Source organism: Sinocyclocheilus anshuiensis, unplaced genomic scaffold (genome assembly GCF_001515605.1).
Source record: "Sinocyclocheilus anshuiensis isolate Anshui unplaced genomic scaffold, SAMN03320099.WGS_v1.1 scaffold282, whole genome shotgun sequence".
NCBI lineage: Eukaryota > Metazoa > Chordata > Actinopteri > Cypriniformes > Cyprinidae > Sinocyclocheilus > Sinocyclocheilus anshuiensis.
In genome coordinates, this window is record NW_015544154.1 from 901,974 (window position 1) to 914,338 (window position 12,365).

The 12,365-nt window shown below is 34.5% G+C and overlaps 1 protein-coding gene across 1 annotated transcript in view; it reads right to left on the reverse strand.

Moving 5' to 3' along the window:
- Positions 1-64: 64 nt before the first annotated feature.
- Positions 65-12,365, reverse strand: part of LOC107695356 (serine incorporator 4-like) — a 15,358-nt gene continuing 3,057 nt past the window's right edge. Inside the window, exons 4-12 of the mRNA XM_016495235.1 lie at positions 11,883-11,965; positions 10,561-10,654; positions 6,688-6,899; positions 6,082-6,177; positions 3,974-4,100; positions 3,827-3,899; positions 3,244-3,283; positions 2,991-3,138; positions 65-781 (exon numbers count right to left, since the gene is read on the reverse strand). Of these exons, the coding sequence (XP_016350721.1) occupies positions 571-781; positions 2,991-3,138; positions 3,244-3,283; positions 3,827-3,899; positions 3,974-4,100; positions 6,082-6,177; positions 6,688-6,899; positions 10,561-10,654; positions 11,883-11,965 (1,084 nt within the window). The 3' untranslated portion in view covers positions 65-570. The remainder of the gene's footprint in view (positions 782-2,990; positions 3,139-3,243; positions 3,284-3,826; positions 3,900-3,973; positions 4,101-6,081; positions 6,178-6,687; positions 6,900-10,560; positions 10,655-11,882; positions 11,966-12,365) is intronic.

Genomic DNA, 12,365 nt, shown 5'->3' on the forward strand with positions numbered 1-12,365 from the left:
ACACACACACACACACACACACACACACACACACACACACACACACACACACACACACACACACACACACATATATACACATATACATACATACGTACAAGCCACAGATCAATGAAATAAAGCAGTGCTCACATAATTTATCCAACTTAATATACATAAATATAACAAAAGCTTAAATTAAATTGGAAAAAGCCTATTTCAGGTAGTTTCCATATATCTATGCTGTAAGCCAATGAAAAATTATTCTACATTTTAGAAAAAAAAAACACTAAATGTACAGACATCCAGCTTGTCCAGAAAATGTTAATGTTCCTTTTGGCAATTGTTACACATCCCCTAAAGGTATGCTTGTACAGTCTTAAACATGGTTAACGTTTTCTGTTCCCATGTTGAATTGCATTCACAGTGCTGGTGATTTTAATCCTAACAGGATTATCTGGAGGATCAATGTTCATTTAACTAACGTCTTCTCTTCAGTGGATCCACCGTGACCCATTTCCTTTGCAGTGGAAATCTCCAGTAACCTGCACCCAGCCCCAATGTCTTTGACACCGTTGAACAGTCTGTAATTCACACGCTAACGCTAACGTGGCGGTGGGAGGCAGCCCGTCTCTTGATGCGAGCGCGGCGAGGTTGTTTGTGATCAGACTGGCAGTGGCACAGGGGACCCAGGAGGAGCCACAGATACAGAACCACACATGCCCAGCAGGAGGACAGCTTGACCCAGAATGTGGAGTAACTCCCATGGGTGAAGGTGGTCTCCAGCACAGCAGTCTCATAACTGGGGGAGACAGAATAGTATTATCAAAATTGTGATTCGAGCCCGCTTCACTTTCATGTACAGTGGGTGTAGAAAAGAATCACCCCCCTTTAAAATAATCACATTTTGTTGCTTTGCAGCCTGAAATGAAGATGGACACAGTTTTTGTTTTATCCAGCTGTATTTACTCTGTGCAACTTATAACATCCAAGTGAAAGATATAACACCAACATGTTAGAGTTGGCAAAAGGATCACCCCCTCCTAAAAATGACTTGTAAACTCAATCAGGTGTAGCTAATCACCTTAATGGCACAAAAAGCTATTTGACTTCCATCTGTGATCAGCTGTGGTCATTTTGAGTAGCTCAGCATGAAAAGAGACAGGCACTAGTCAGGAGATGGTTACAAATAAATGTCAAAGACTCTATCAATGCCTATAGAAGCACAGTGAAGTCTATTATTAAGAAGTGGAAGGTATTTGGTACAACACAGACCCTCCCTGGATCAGGACGTCCCTCCAAACTGGATGAAAGAGCCGGAGGAAACAGGTCAGAGAGGCGACCAAGAGGCCTACATCAACTCTGAAGCAGCTGCAGGAATTTATGACAAAGAGTGGTCATTGTGTGCATGTGACAACAATATCACAAATGTGGTTTGTATGGGAGGGTTGCAAGAAAAAAGCCACTCCTCAAGAAAAGCTACATGCAGTCAGACTGAGCTTTGCCAAAACACACCTTGAAGATTCTGAGGCAGATGAGACTAAAATTGAAACTGAACTTGATCAAATTAAACTGAACTTGAGCAGTTCTGCAAAGAAGAGTGGGCAAATATTGCAAAGTTTAGATATGCAAAATTAATAGAGACAAATCCCAACAGACTAAAGGCTGTAATTAAAGCAAAAGGTGGTTCAACAAAATACTGACACTAGGGGATTATCCTTTTTCATACTCTGATTCTGTTTTGTTTTTTTTTGACATGTTGATGTTTTTATCTTTCACTTGGATGTTATAAGTTGCACTGAGTAAATACAGCTGGATAAAACAAAAACTAGTGATTCTGTTTGTTTGTTTTTTGACATGATGTTTTTATCTTTCACTTGGATGTTATAAGTTGCACTGAGTAAATACAGCTGGATAAAACAAAAACTGTGTCCGTCTTCACTTCAGGCTACAAAGCAACAAAATGTGATTATTTTAAAGGGGGTGATTATTTTCTATACCACTGTACATTTGTCTGAAATGATCAAACTGAAAAAGAAAAAAAATCTTTTAGAGATGTTATCAAAAGGAAAAAGATATAAGCAAAAATATTCATCTATTTATCTCTAAAACATTTTTTTTTTCAGACTCAGGCAAGTCTATAACAGGAGGTTTTAAACTGTGCAGCTGTGCTGGACCCAACCCAAGGACCCCCAATATATATATTTTTCTCTCTGGTAAACTTTCTTTGATGACAAATATTAACACCTTCTACAATATTTAAAAGTGCAATAATGCACAACATTTAGAAATTATTAAATAGTTTTTAATCCCTTTTTAATTTTTTTAAAGACTGGAGTAATGGCTGCTGAAAATTCAGCGTTGCCATCACATGAATACATTTTAAATTACAATTTAAAATAGAAAACAGTTATTTTAAATGTGATAATATTTCACAATATTGTTTTACTGTGTGTTTGTCAAATAAATGCAGCCTTGACTTTCAATCTTACCAACCAAACTTTTGAACAGTAGTGTATAGGCCTATATATCAGCCTTTTTTTATTTTTATATGACATCTCTGTTTAGATAGTTGTGTGTCTGTGCTTGTACACATGGTTCCATCCACAGTAAATAAGACTAAATATGAAAACTCTTGGGTGTTCCAGTGCTTTCTACTCTTATCTCGTTGCCATCACATGAATACATTTTAAATTAAAATTTAAAATAGAAAACAGTTATTTTAAATGTGATAATATTTCACAATATTATTGTTTTACTGTGTTTTTGTCAAATAAATGCAGCCTTGACTTTCAATCTTACCAACCAAACTTTTGAACAGTAGTGTATAGGCCTATATATCAGCCTTTTTTTATTTTTATATGACATCTCTGTTTAGATAGTTGTGTGTCTGTGCTTGTACACATGGTTCCATCCACAGTAAATAAGACTAAATATGAAAACTCTTGGGTGTTCCAGTGCTTTCTACTCTTATCTCCAGAACAGTTCAGAGGTGTACTTTAACAACTGACCTGAACCAATTAGTGAGGGTCATCATTACGTAGAGGGAAGCCAGAAAGAAAACAAAATGGAAGAAAAAGTAGCTGTAGGCAACGCACTGGTTTTCATTGTGGATGACTTTCTGACAGCCTTTGTTCTCATCAATGACAAACTCTTCCTCTGACAGGACAGAAACAAAGATGTTAATACCTTCTATCTCATACAGTATAATGACATTAATATGTTTGTGAAATCTATGGATATTGGAACTTGTGATATTCTCACCATCTTCAGCCTCTGGGTAGCAGAAGCAACAGGAGGCTTTCTGTTCAGGACAGAGTGAGAGACATTGTCAGAGATGTTAATTCAAAGACAATATATTTAAGTACAATGATTCTGTGATTTTAATAGGTTATTTCACCCAAGAATGAAAATTCTGTCATAGTTTGCTCACGCTCATGTATTTCCAAACCTGTATGAGTTTCTTTCTTCTGTGAAACACAAAAGAAGATATGTTGAAAAATGTTGGTACCCAAACAGTTTTGGTTCCCATTAGCTTCCATTATATGGGCAAAATACCTTTTTTTGTGCACAGAAGAAAGAAACTCATACAGGTTTGGAACTACACGAGTGCGAGTAAATGATGACAGAATTTCAGGGGTTTTTTTTTTTTTTTTTTTTTGGGGGGGGGGCGTTAGGTGCTTGTTCATTTACTTTAGCCTCTTGCTTCTCCAAATTTTTGAGCTTTCTATTTACCACTCTCAATTGCCTTTTTTTTTTTTTTTTTTGGGTGGTGGACTGTCCCTTTAAGAGTTAAACAGCTCAAATCACAAAAATAATTATAAGAAATTCTGAGAAAGTCACATACCTGAAACTCGTAGCGGTAAACCTTTATCATCCAGAAAGGTCCAAAGACCTCAGCTAAGTATGAAGCCTCATTGCTGTGAGAGATAATCAGCAGTTAGCCATTTTATTAATATCCTAATTATTAATAACTCAATATGTTTTTACTCACCATGCAAAGAGAACACAGCAGTACATGATTGCAGCCCCAATAATGGCCACAGCATTGCCTTCATTTTGAATCTCATCCCTGCTGACTTTAGGGTAGCACACCGTCATGTTGACCCCCTGATACTCCACTGAAAGAACACACAAAAGCTGGTGTTAGTCATCACACATTTATCTTGCCCTTATGTGAATTAAGTTTCTGGATTCGTTTTCCACAAACTCATCATTCAGGGTTTCAGAATCATGCCCTGTAAATTCCTGTTCCATTAACAGCAAATGCTCAGTTGTTTGAAAACAGCTAATTGAAAACGACTAATTACATTTAGTGTCACATTTACACGCTTCATTTAGGATTTCTTGAGTCCATTGCTGCTGATTTAGAGATGCTTTAGAGGTCTGTGGATACTGTGTGTTATGTGTCTGAGAGAATTCCTCTGAGATGGGATTAACCTCCCAGCATGCCTCAGGGTGCACTTCAGTCCTTTATGAAGTCATGCAGCAAACAAAGGCTATAAAGCCGCTGATAGTTAGGGAACAAGACAGGACACAACAAACACACATATACACACACGGCGCCATTCACCAAAATGAAAAAAAAAGGCACAAGAAGTCAGTACACTGTTTCTCTAGAAGCAACAATACTGCCATATTAATCCCACTACAAACATGATATTTCAAGCCAAAAGCGCTTCATCAGGCATTATGTAAATCATACTAAATCCAAAATCCTAAAGAATTATTCTGCAATCCTTTTACATCAACGGCTGTAATTCTTCTTCTCTGAACTTTACCATCCGTATAACATCTGCATTTCAAATACCCACGTGAAACACCCTTAGCTACATCTGTGTTACATACTACATAGCTTTTCTATGACCTCAGGCACCAAAGCTTTTCTTTCTGGAAATCTCTTTCATCTCTGTCGTATGTTAAGCATGCACCATACAGTATATGGTGCCATATAATACCATATAATTTTTAAGTTTAACACTTATGCCCATTTAATATTCATGTTTTGTTTTGCTTTATTTTAGCCTTATTTATTCAACGAAAACAATTTTAATAGTTACCTAAATAACTTTATTTAAATGAACAAAAACAGTTTTTAATAAATAGTTAGCTTAATAGGTTTAGTTAACAATACTATTTATGATGCTGCACATCAAGTTTGTTTATTTTTTTTTAAGGAACTCTTGTATATAATAAACTGTCTATAATACTGGCATTGGATGGAATTACTTCATGACCTGGTTTTAATAAATAAATTGGGCTACATTTTTATATTAATATTTGACAAATCAGTATTTGCAAGCAGAAAAGAGCGGAGGGAGAGTAGTCTGAATTGGGGTTTGTCCCGTGGCGACTGGTGTAAAATTTTCTAGGTAGGGCGCCACATCCTAAAATGTTTGCATACATCCCGGTATGATTTATGATTTAAAAATATTATGACTTGAAACATTTTAAATAAAGAAAATTGTTTTACCAAGTTCAAGATTAAGTTTGAGGATGATTCTCAAGATAGATAAATGTTTTTTAATTCTCATAATTCACGATTTATGAAACTGTGAGGGAAACAAATTCACATTAGAGCATTTTCTATAACTACAAGTCAAGCTGCAATACCAAACAGGACCACACGGAGATGTCAACAGACCACTAAACCAGTCGCCTTAACCTGACTGTATATAAATACAAGGATCCATTCAGAATGATTAAACAGAGCAAAATAGTCTAATTTGCATATATTTCCAGAACAGAAGGTTCAAAATACTTGTTTCATTTTGTTGATATATTAAGAGTCAAGGGTTTTTAAATGGGGGATGTTGGATATCTGTTCTTAAATCAGAAAATGCTGTCAACAACCAGCATCTGAAGTGACTTATGTCGAGAAAATAGCCTTTAAAGATGCATTGTAATTGAAATCTGCTGACGCAAATAGTGTATTTAGGATGTTTTCTTTCCACTTAGTCTGAAAGAAGACATGTTATGAGAGCAAAATAGCCCAAAATCCTAAAATTTATCAGTGCATGAAACAACAATGGCTTTACCTGTAGTATCATGCCTTAAGACCTGAAACAGTCCTGCATATGACAAGCAATCTTTCCGACTTACCCTTCTCTGGTGGGCAGCTGGATAGAGCAGAGAAGGTCAGGTACATGACATAGCAGCAAATGATGGAAGCCTGCAGGAGTCCTGAGCGGGGCTGCTCTGAGAGGGACAGCAAAACAAACTGTCACCTTAAATGACTAGTCATACTTGATTTAGATGAGAAAATTGTTTTACCAAGTTCAAGATTAAGTTTGAGGATGATTCTCAAGATAGATAAATGTTTTTTAATTCTCATAATTCACGATTTATGAAACTGTGAGGGAAACAAATTCACATTAGAGCATTTTCTATAACTACAAGTCAAGCTGCAATACCAAACAGGACCACACGGAGATGTCAACAGACCACTAAACCAGTCGCCTTAACCTGACGATGGAAGCCTGCAGGAGTCCTGAGCGGGGCTGCTCTGAGAGGGACAGCAAAACAAACTGTCACCTTAAATGACTAGTCATACTTGATTTAGATGAACCTTATGGTCGAATTGTTGCAAGAGTATTCCCACAAAACCTTTATCTTTTCTTGATTTGTTTATATCTAAACTGCTGATATAAACTACTAAACTATTGTTTTGGTGAGAGAACAGAAACGGATGAAAAATTTAGCACTAACTTTGCTGCACACAGGGAGTGACCGCAATAAAAGACATGATGGTGCAGAGGGCCAGGTTAGTCCTTAGCAGGGCTTTGTTCAGGTGGCATCCAGCTGGGTGAGTGTAGTATTTGTACATGAATGTGAAGGCCATGGTGGCGATGGTGTAGAAAAAGAGGGTAGCACACATGACTGCCACGTACCACCTCTTATTCTCAGCTGCACCGGTTAACCTGGGAATGAGAGGCAGGGTGAGTTCAGTGATGCCTCACATCTAAATTGAAAAGAGAATTCACAATTCCATTGTGTTAAGATGACTTTCTGCTTCAAAATGGCTTGAGGGGTTTAGTTAACAATACTATTTATGATGCTGCACATCAAGTTTGTTTATTTTTTTTTAAGGAACTCTTGTATATAATAAACTGTCTATAATACTGGCATTGGATGGAATTACTTCATGACCTGGTTTTAATAAATAAATTGGGCTACATTTTTATATTAATATTTGACAAATCAGTATTTGCAAGCAGAAAAGAGCGGAGGGAGAGTAGTCTGAATTGGGGTTTGTCCCGTGGCGACTGGTGTAAAATTTTCTAGGTAGGGCGCCACATCCTAAAATGTTTGCATACATCCCGGTATGATTTATGATTTAAAAATATTATGACTTGAAACATTTTAAATAAAGAAAATTGTTTTACCAAGTTCAAGATTAAGTTTGAGGATGATTCTCAAGATAGATAAATGTTTTTTAATTCTCATAATTCACGATTTATGAAACTGTGAGGGAAACAAATTCACATTAGAGCATTTTCTATAACTACAAGTCAAGCTGCAATACCAAACAGGACCACACGGAGATGTCAACAGACCACTAAACCAGTCGCCTTAACCTGACTGTATATAAATACAAGGATCCATTCAGAATGATTAAACAGAGCAAAAGACAAATTAAAAAAGCCTATAAAAACATTCTGAATTTGTCGAATGTGAGGATCTGAAGACAGCACAACATCACCAGTGACCAGTTCCTCTGTCAGAGTGAGTGTTGAGCCCATATGTATATAAACACCATATACAGTAACTGAATACATGTAATCTGGATTACGTAATCAGATTCCAAAAATTAAGTACTTGTAATTAAATTAAATTACATTTTTAAATACTTGTAATCAGACTACAGTTACTTTTTATGGATTACATGATTACATATAATTTACACAATAGCAATAAATTATTCATAATTCATTGATCGATTCTCCTTAATTCCTCTTTTCCATCTTTTAAATTTTCCTTTCTAAATTAGCCCGCTAATATACACTCAGAAAGTCTTCCAGTTTTGTGGACCACTGGATTTACAAAAATAATTTCAGGTTTAAGAAGTGTTTTAACTTTCCATCAACTAACTACTGATGAACAAATTAATTTTTATTAGAATTATCACTCAGGAGGTTATTTACCCATGCATTTCTATGTCTTTGGAAGATGTGTGTCTTTCAAACACATTAAAATGCACAAATTCACAAACTTTTTTTGTTATCAGATCATCTTTCGCCTAATATATTTACTTGAAGTAACCCTGAGACTTATATAATAAATATTTTAATAATAAAGTATCACATTTGCATGCTCATGAATCTCTGTTGGTTATGGTCACATGACATGCAGGTAAACAAACAAAATAATTTTTTTAGTAGGCCTACGTGTATTATTTTGATTGATTTTAAAATGATTGATTTTAATTTAACATTTTTATGATTTAATTAATTATTAGCTTTTCATTGAACTCACACACCTCCTGCAGCTGCACCGGTTAACCTGGGAATGAGAGGCAGGGCAGAGACGGGGTGTGATCAATGACGCCTCATGTCTAAATCGAAAAGGAGAATTCACAATTCCATTGTGTTAAAGGGGTCATATGATGCTTTTTTTAAAGATCATTATTTTACATGATTACATATAATTTACACAATAGCAATAAATTATTCATAATTCATTGATCGATTCTCCTTAATTCCTCTTTTCCATCTTTTAAATTTTCCTTTCTAAATTAGCCCGCTAATATACACTCAGAAAGTCTTCCAGTTTTGTGGACCACTGGATTTACAAAAATAATTTCAGGTTTAAGAAGTGTTTTAACTTTCCATCAACTAACTACTGATGAACAAATTAATTTTTATTAGAATTATCACTCAGGAGGTTATTTACCCATGCATTTCTATGTCTTTGGAAGATGTGTGTCTTTCAAACACATTAAAATGCACAAATTCACAAACTTTTTTTGTTATCAGATCATCTTTCGCCTAATATATTTACTTGAAGTAACCCTGAGACTTATATAATAAATATTTTAATAATAAAGTATCACATTTGCATGCTCATGAATCTCTGTTGGTTATGGTCACATGACATGCAGGTAAACAAACAAAATAATTTTTTTAGTAGGCCTACGTGTATTATTTTGATTGATTTTAAAATGATTGATTTTAATTTAACATTTTTATGATTTAATTAATTATTAGCTTTTCATTGAACTCACACACCTCCTGCAGTTCCTTCACAAACCCGTTTGGGTAACCTTGACAATATAATGTAATGTTTAATGCACTTCATGCTGTTAATAGCAATGAATGGAATATATTTTCTTAATCTTTGTATTTTTATATCAATATGGTACAAGATTATCCTATTTAAATCAATGTGATAAACAATTTAATATTCAAATCAAAATATGACCTTCTGTTATGAAACAGGATGTCGATTTCATACATGTCCACTGTAGAGGACACTAGGACTTAAAGCATGTTTATTACACATTTTGGGAGAAAAAATTATGTATCAATATTCCTATTAAATATGAGATATTATTATGAAAATCTTGCTAATTATTACTCCCATTATTGCACTTATTTGTTCATTCTATGTTGCCCCAAAAACTCCCATTATTGCACTTATGTGTTCGTTCTATGTTGCCCCAAAAACACATTAATATGCAAATTATACAGTTTATAGATACATTGTATATAATGGAAAAACACACATTTTGCATAAAGAAAAATGTTTTTTAAAAATATCTTTCATAACATAGTTGAGAATCGTCTTTATATAAAGTTTGGTATACAAAATGAAAACTGATTTCTGATTAAAACAAAAATCCCACTGTTTTTGCCTTTTCATGTCTATTCATGTCTTTTTATTTTTTTTAAAACAGGACTTTTTAAAGTCCTGGTGTTCTCTACAGAGGACATAGCATAACATATGAATAAAATATCAATATCATTTTTTAAAACTCCCTGGTAGTCAGGAGGATATACTTAAATTTCTTATCTTTCACTAATATGATTTCGATACAAAAAACAACGCCAATAGGCCAGAGGACCATATTTTTATATATTATAATACAAGACAAGAATATATATATTTTTATATATATATATATATATATATATATATATGTGTGTGTGTGTGTGTGTGTGTGTGTTTAAGTAATCAGCTTGTAACACTCCAAAGAGAAAGGAAAACTTGAAATCGCATCATATGACCCCTTTAAGATGACTTTCAGCCTGAAAACGGCTAGAAGTAGACTCCACAAACAGCTGGGAAAAGCTGGAAGTCAGAGGGTAAACGGGGAGATAAGTTTGAATGCGTGTTTGTATGTGTGTATATGAATAAGTGAGATACCGGAGCAAGAAACAGGAAAGGACAAAGATTATCTAAAACTCTAAAAATGTAGAGGGTGATATTTTATCATTCCAGAGCGAGATGTGACTCAGACATGAACCAGATGTGGTTCTTCATAGTCTGGTAATGGGTGTCTTCCTACAGTAGTTATTGTTGGTTAGTGCAGGTTTGCCTCAAGAGAACATCTGTCTGTGTGAACCCAGTTTCCTCACTCACCAGTTTTTATTCCAGGTATGAGCGAAAGCAGTGATGAGAATGAGTTGAATGAGGATAAAAGCAAAGCCTCCCACTACTCCAACATAATGCCAGGCTACATGGAGAGAGGAAAAAGAGGAGAAAATAAATGAAAATAAGATATTGAAATCCAGTGAACTGAGATTTATGGGACACTGGGCTTTATTTATAAATCATGAGAAGAGCAAAATCATACGTAGAACCATTTGTACGTTAATGTACCACTGAACTGAATATAACAGTTTGCACACAAATTCTTTTCAAAGAATTGTGTTCAGGTTATCTTTCATAAATGAGGCCCACGGAGTGAATCCCCACTTTGTGCGCTAATGTAAAATATCCAGTGTGTCTATAATGCCACCTGGTGGATTTAAATAAAAAATGCAATTCACATTATCCAGACTGGCCAGAGACTCGCCATGAGCCTGTAACATAATCACATTAGGCGCATAATCACTCTAGTTACAGACTATTCACTACACTTACCATGTTTTGATCGATATACTTCTTTTCCCATATCAGTTCTGATGCGCAATGTATTGGTATCGTATTGGTTGCCAATTGGCTGCCAAATTTAGAGATTGATTTATTGGTATCAATGTTAATTTAAGTGTGCATTCTCATCTCCCCTATTTTTTACATTTAGATTGTCTTTACCATCATGTGACACTCATTTAAAGTGAATCTTTAAAGCTAATTTAATTTACATTGTTAAATGCAATATTTAGCAAACAATTCCAAATGAATATCAAATTTTATACTGTACATTATAATGTTGTGATGTCTAAATTCACTTGTTGTGTTTCACATGATTTATTTTAGCTTTTAGTGTTTTATCTTTGATTATGTAGACATAGTAGTATAGAATTCTAATGGATCATGACTTAATTATAGCCTTGGCCATAACATGCACAGCCGTTCAAAAGTTTGGGGTCAGTAAGATTTTGAACGTTTTTGAAAGAATTCTCTCATAAAAACAGTAATACTGTGAAATATTATTTAAAACACTTTAAAATGATTTTCTATTTTGATATATTTAAAAAATGTAACATTCCTGTAAAAGCTGAATTTACAGCGGCCATGAATCCAGTCTACAGTGTCATACATTTTTTTTTGTCAAACAAAATAAATTTTTTTTGTCAAAAAAACAAAAACAAATTCTGACCCCGCCCCCACTTTTGAACGGTAGTGTTATTATTGGATTTATTGGTATCAGTCTGCATTTTGATATCAGTGGATCTCTATATATTATTTATCAGAAATATAATATATATTATATATAATATGTAATATGATCAGCTCACCATGCAAAAAGGATTCTGTGGGAATAAAGAAGGCAACAGCAATCATTCCAAGCATGGTGATGAACTTCAGAAACCAAAACCTAAGTGAAGATGAGGAGAATAAGTGTGTGTTAGTTTATTTATATTAAGGAACTTAATAAAGCTGTTGGATGAGGCAAGATGTCATTTATATTTTTAATCCAAAATCTTTTGGGGTTGGTCCTACAAGAGCCTCCAAAAATCTGGTTGACCCTTGTCCATATCACGTTCTTCCTCAACAACCTAACGTTTTTTCAAAATATACACTCTTAAAAACAGTTTTTCTCAGCAACTTCATAAAAGAAACTTAAATAATCTAAAGAAGAAGAAGAAGAAGTCCACCTTTTGCCACTATAGAGAACCTTTTTGTGCATCAGAAAGGTTCCATATGTTAAAGTTTCTTCTTGGAACCATAGATGCCAATAAAGAACCATTATTTTAAAGCGTGTAGGGAATAATGACACT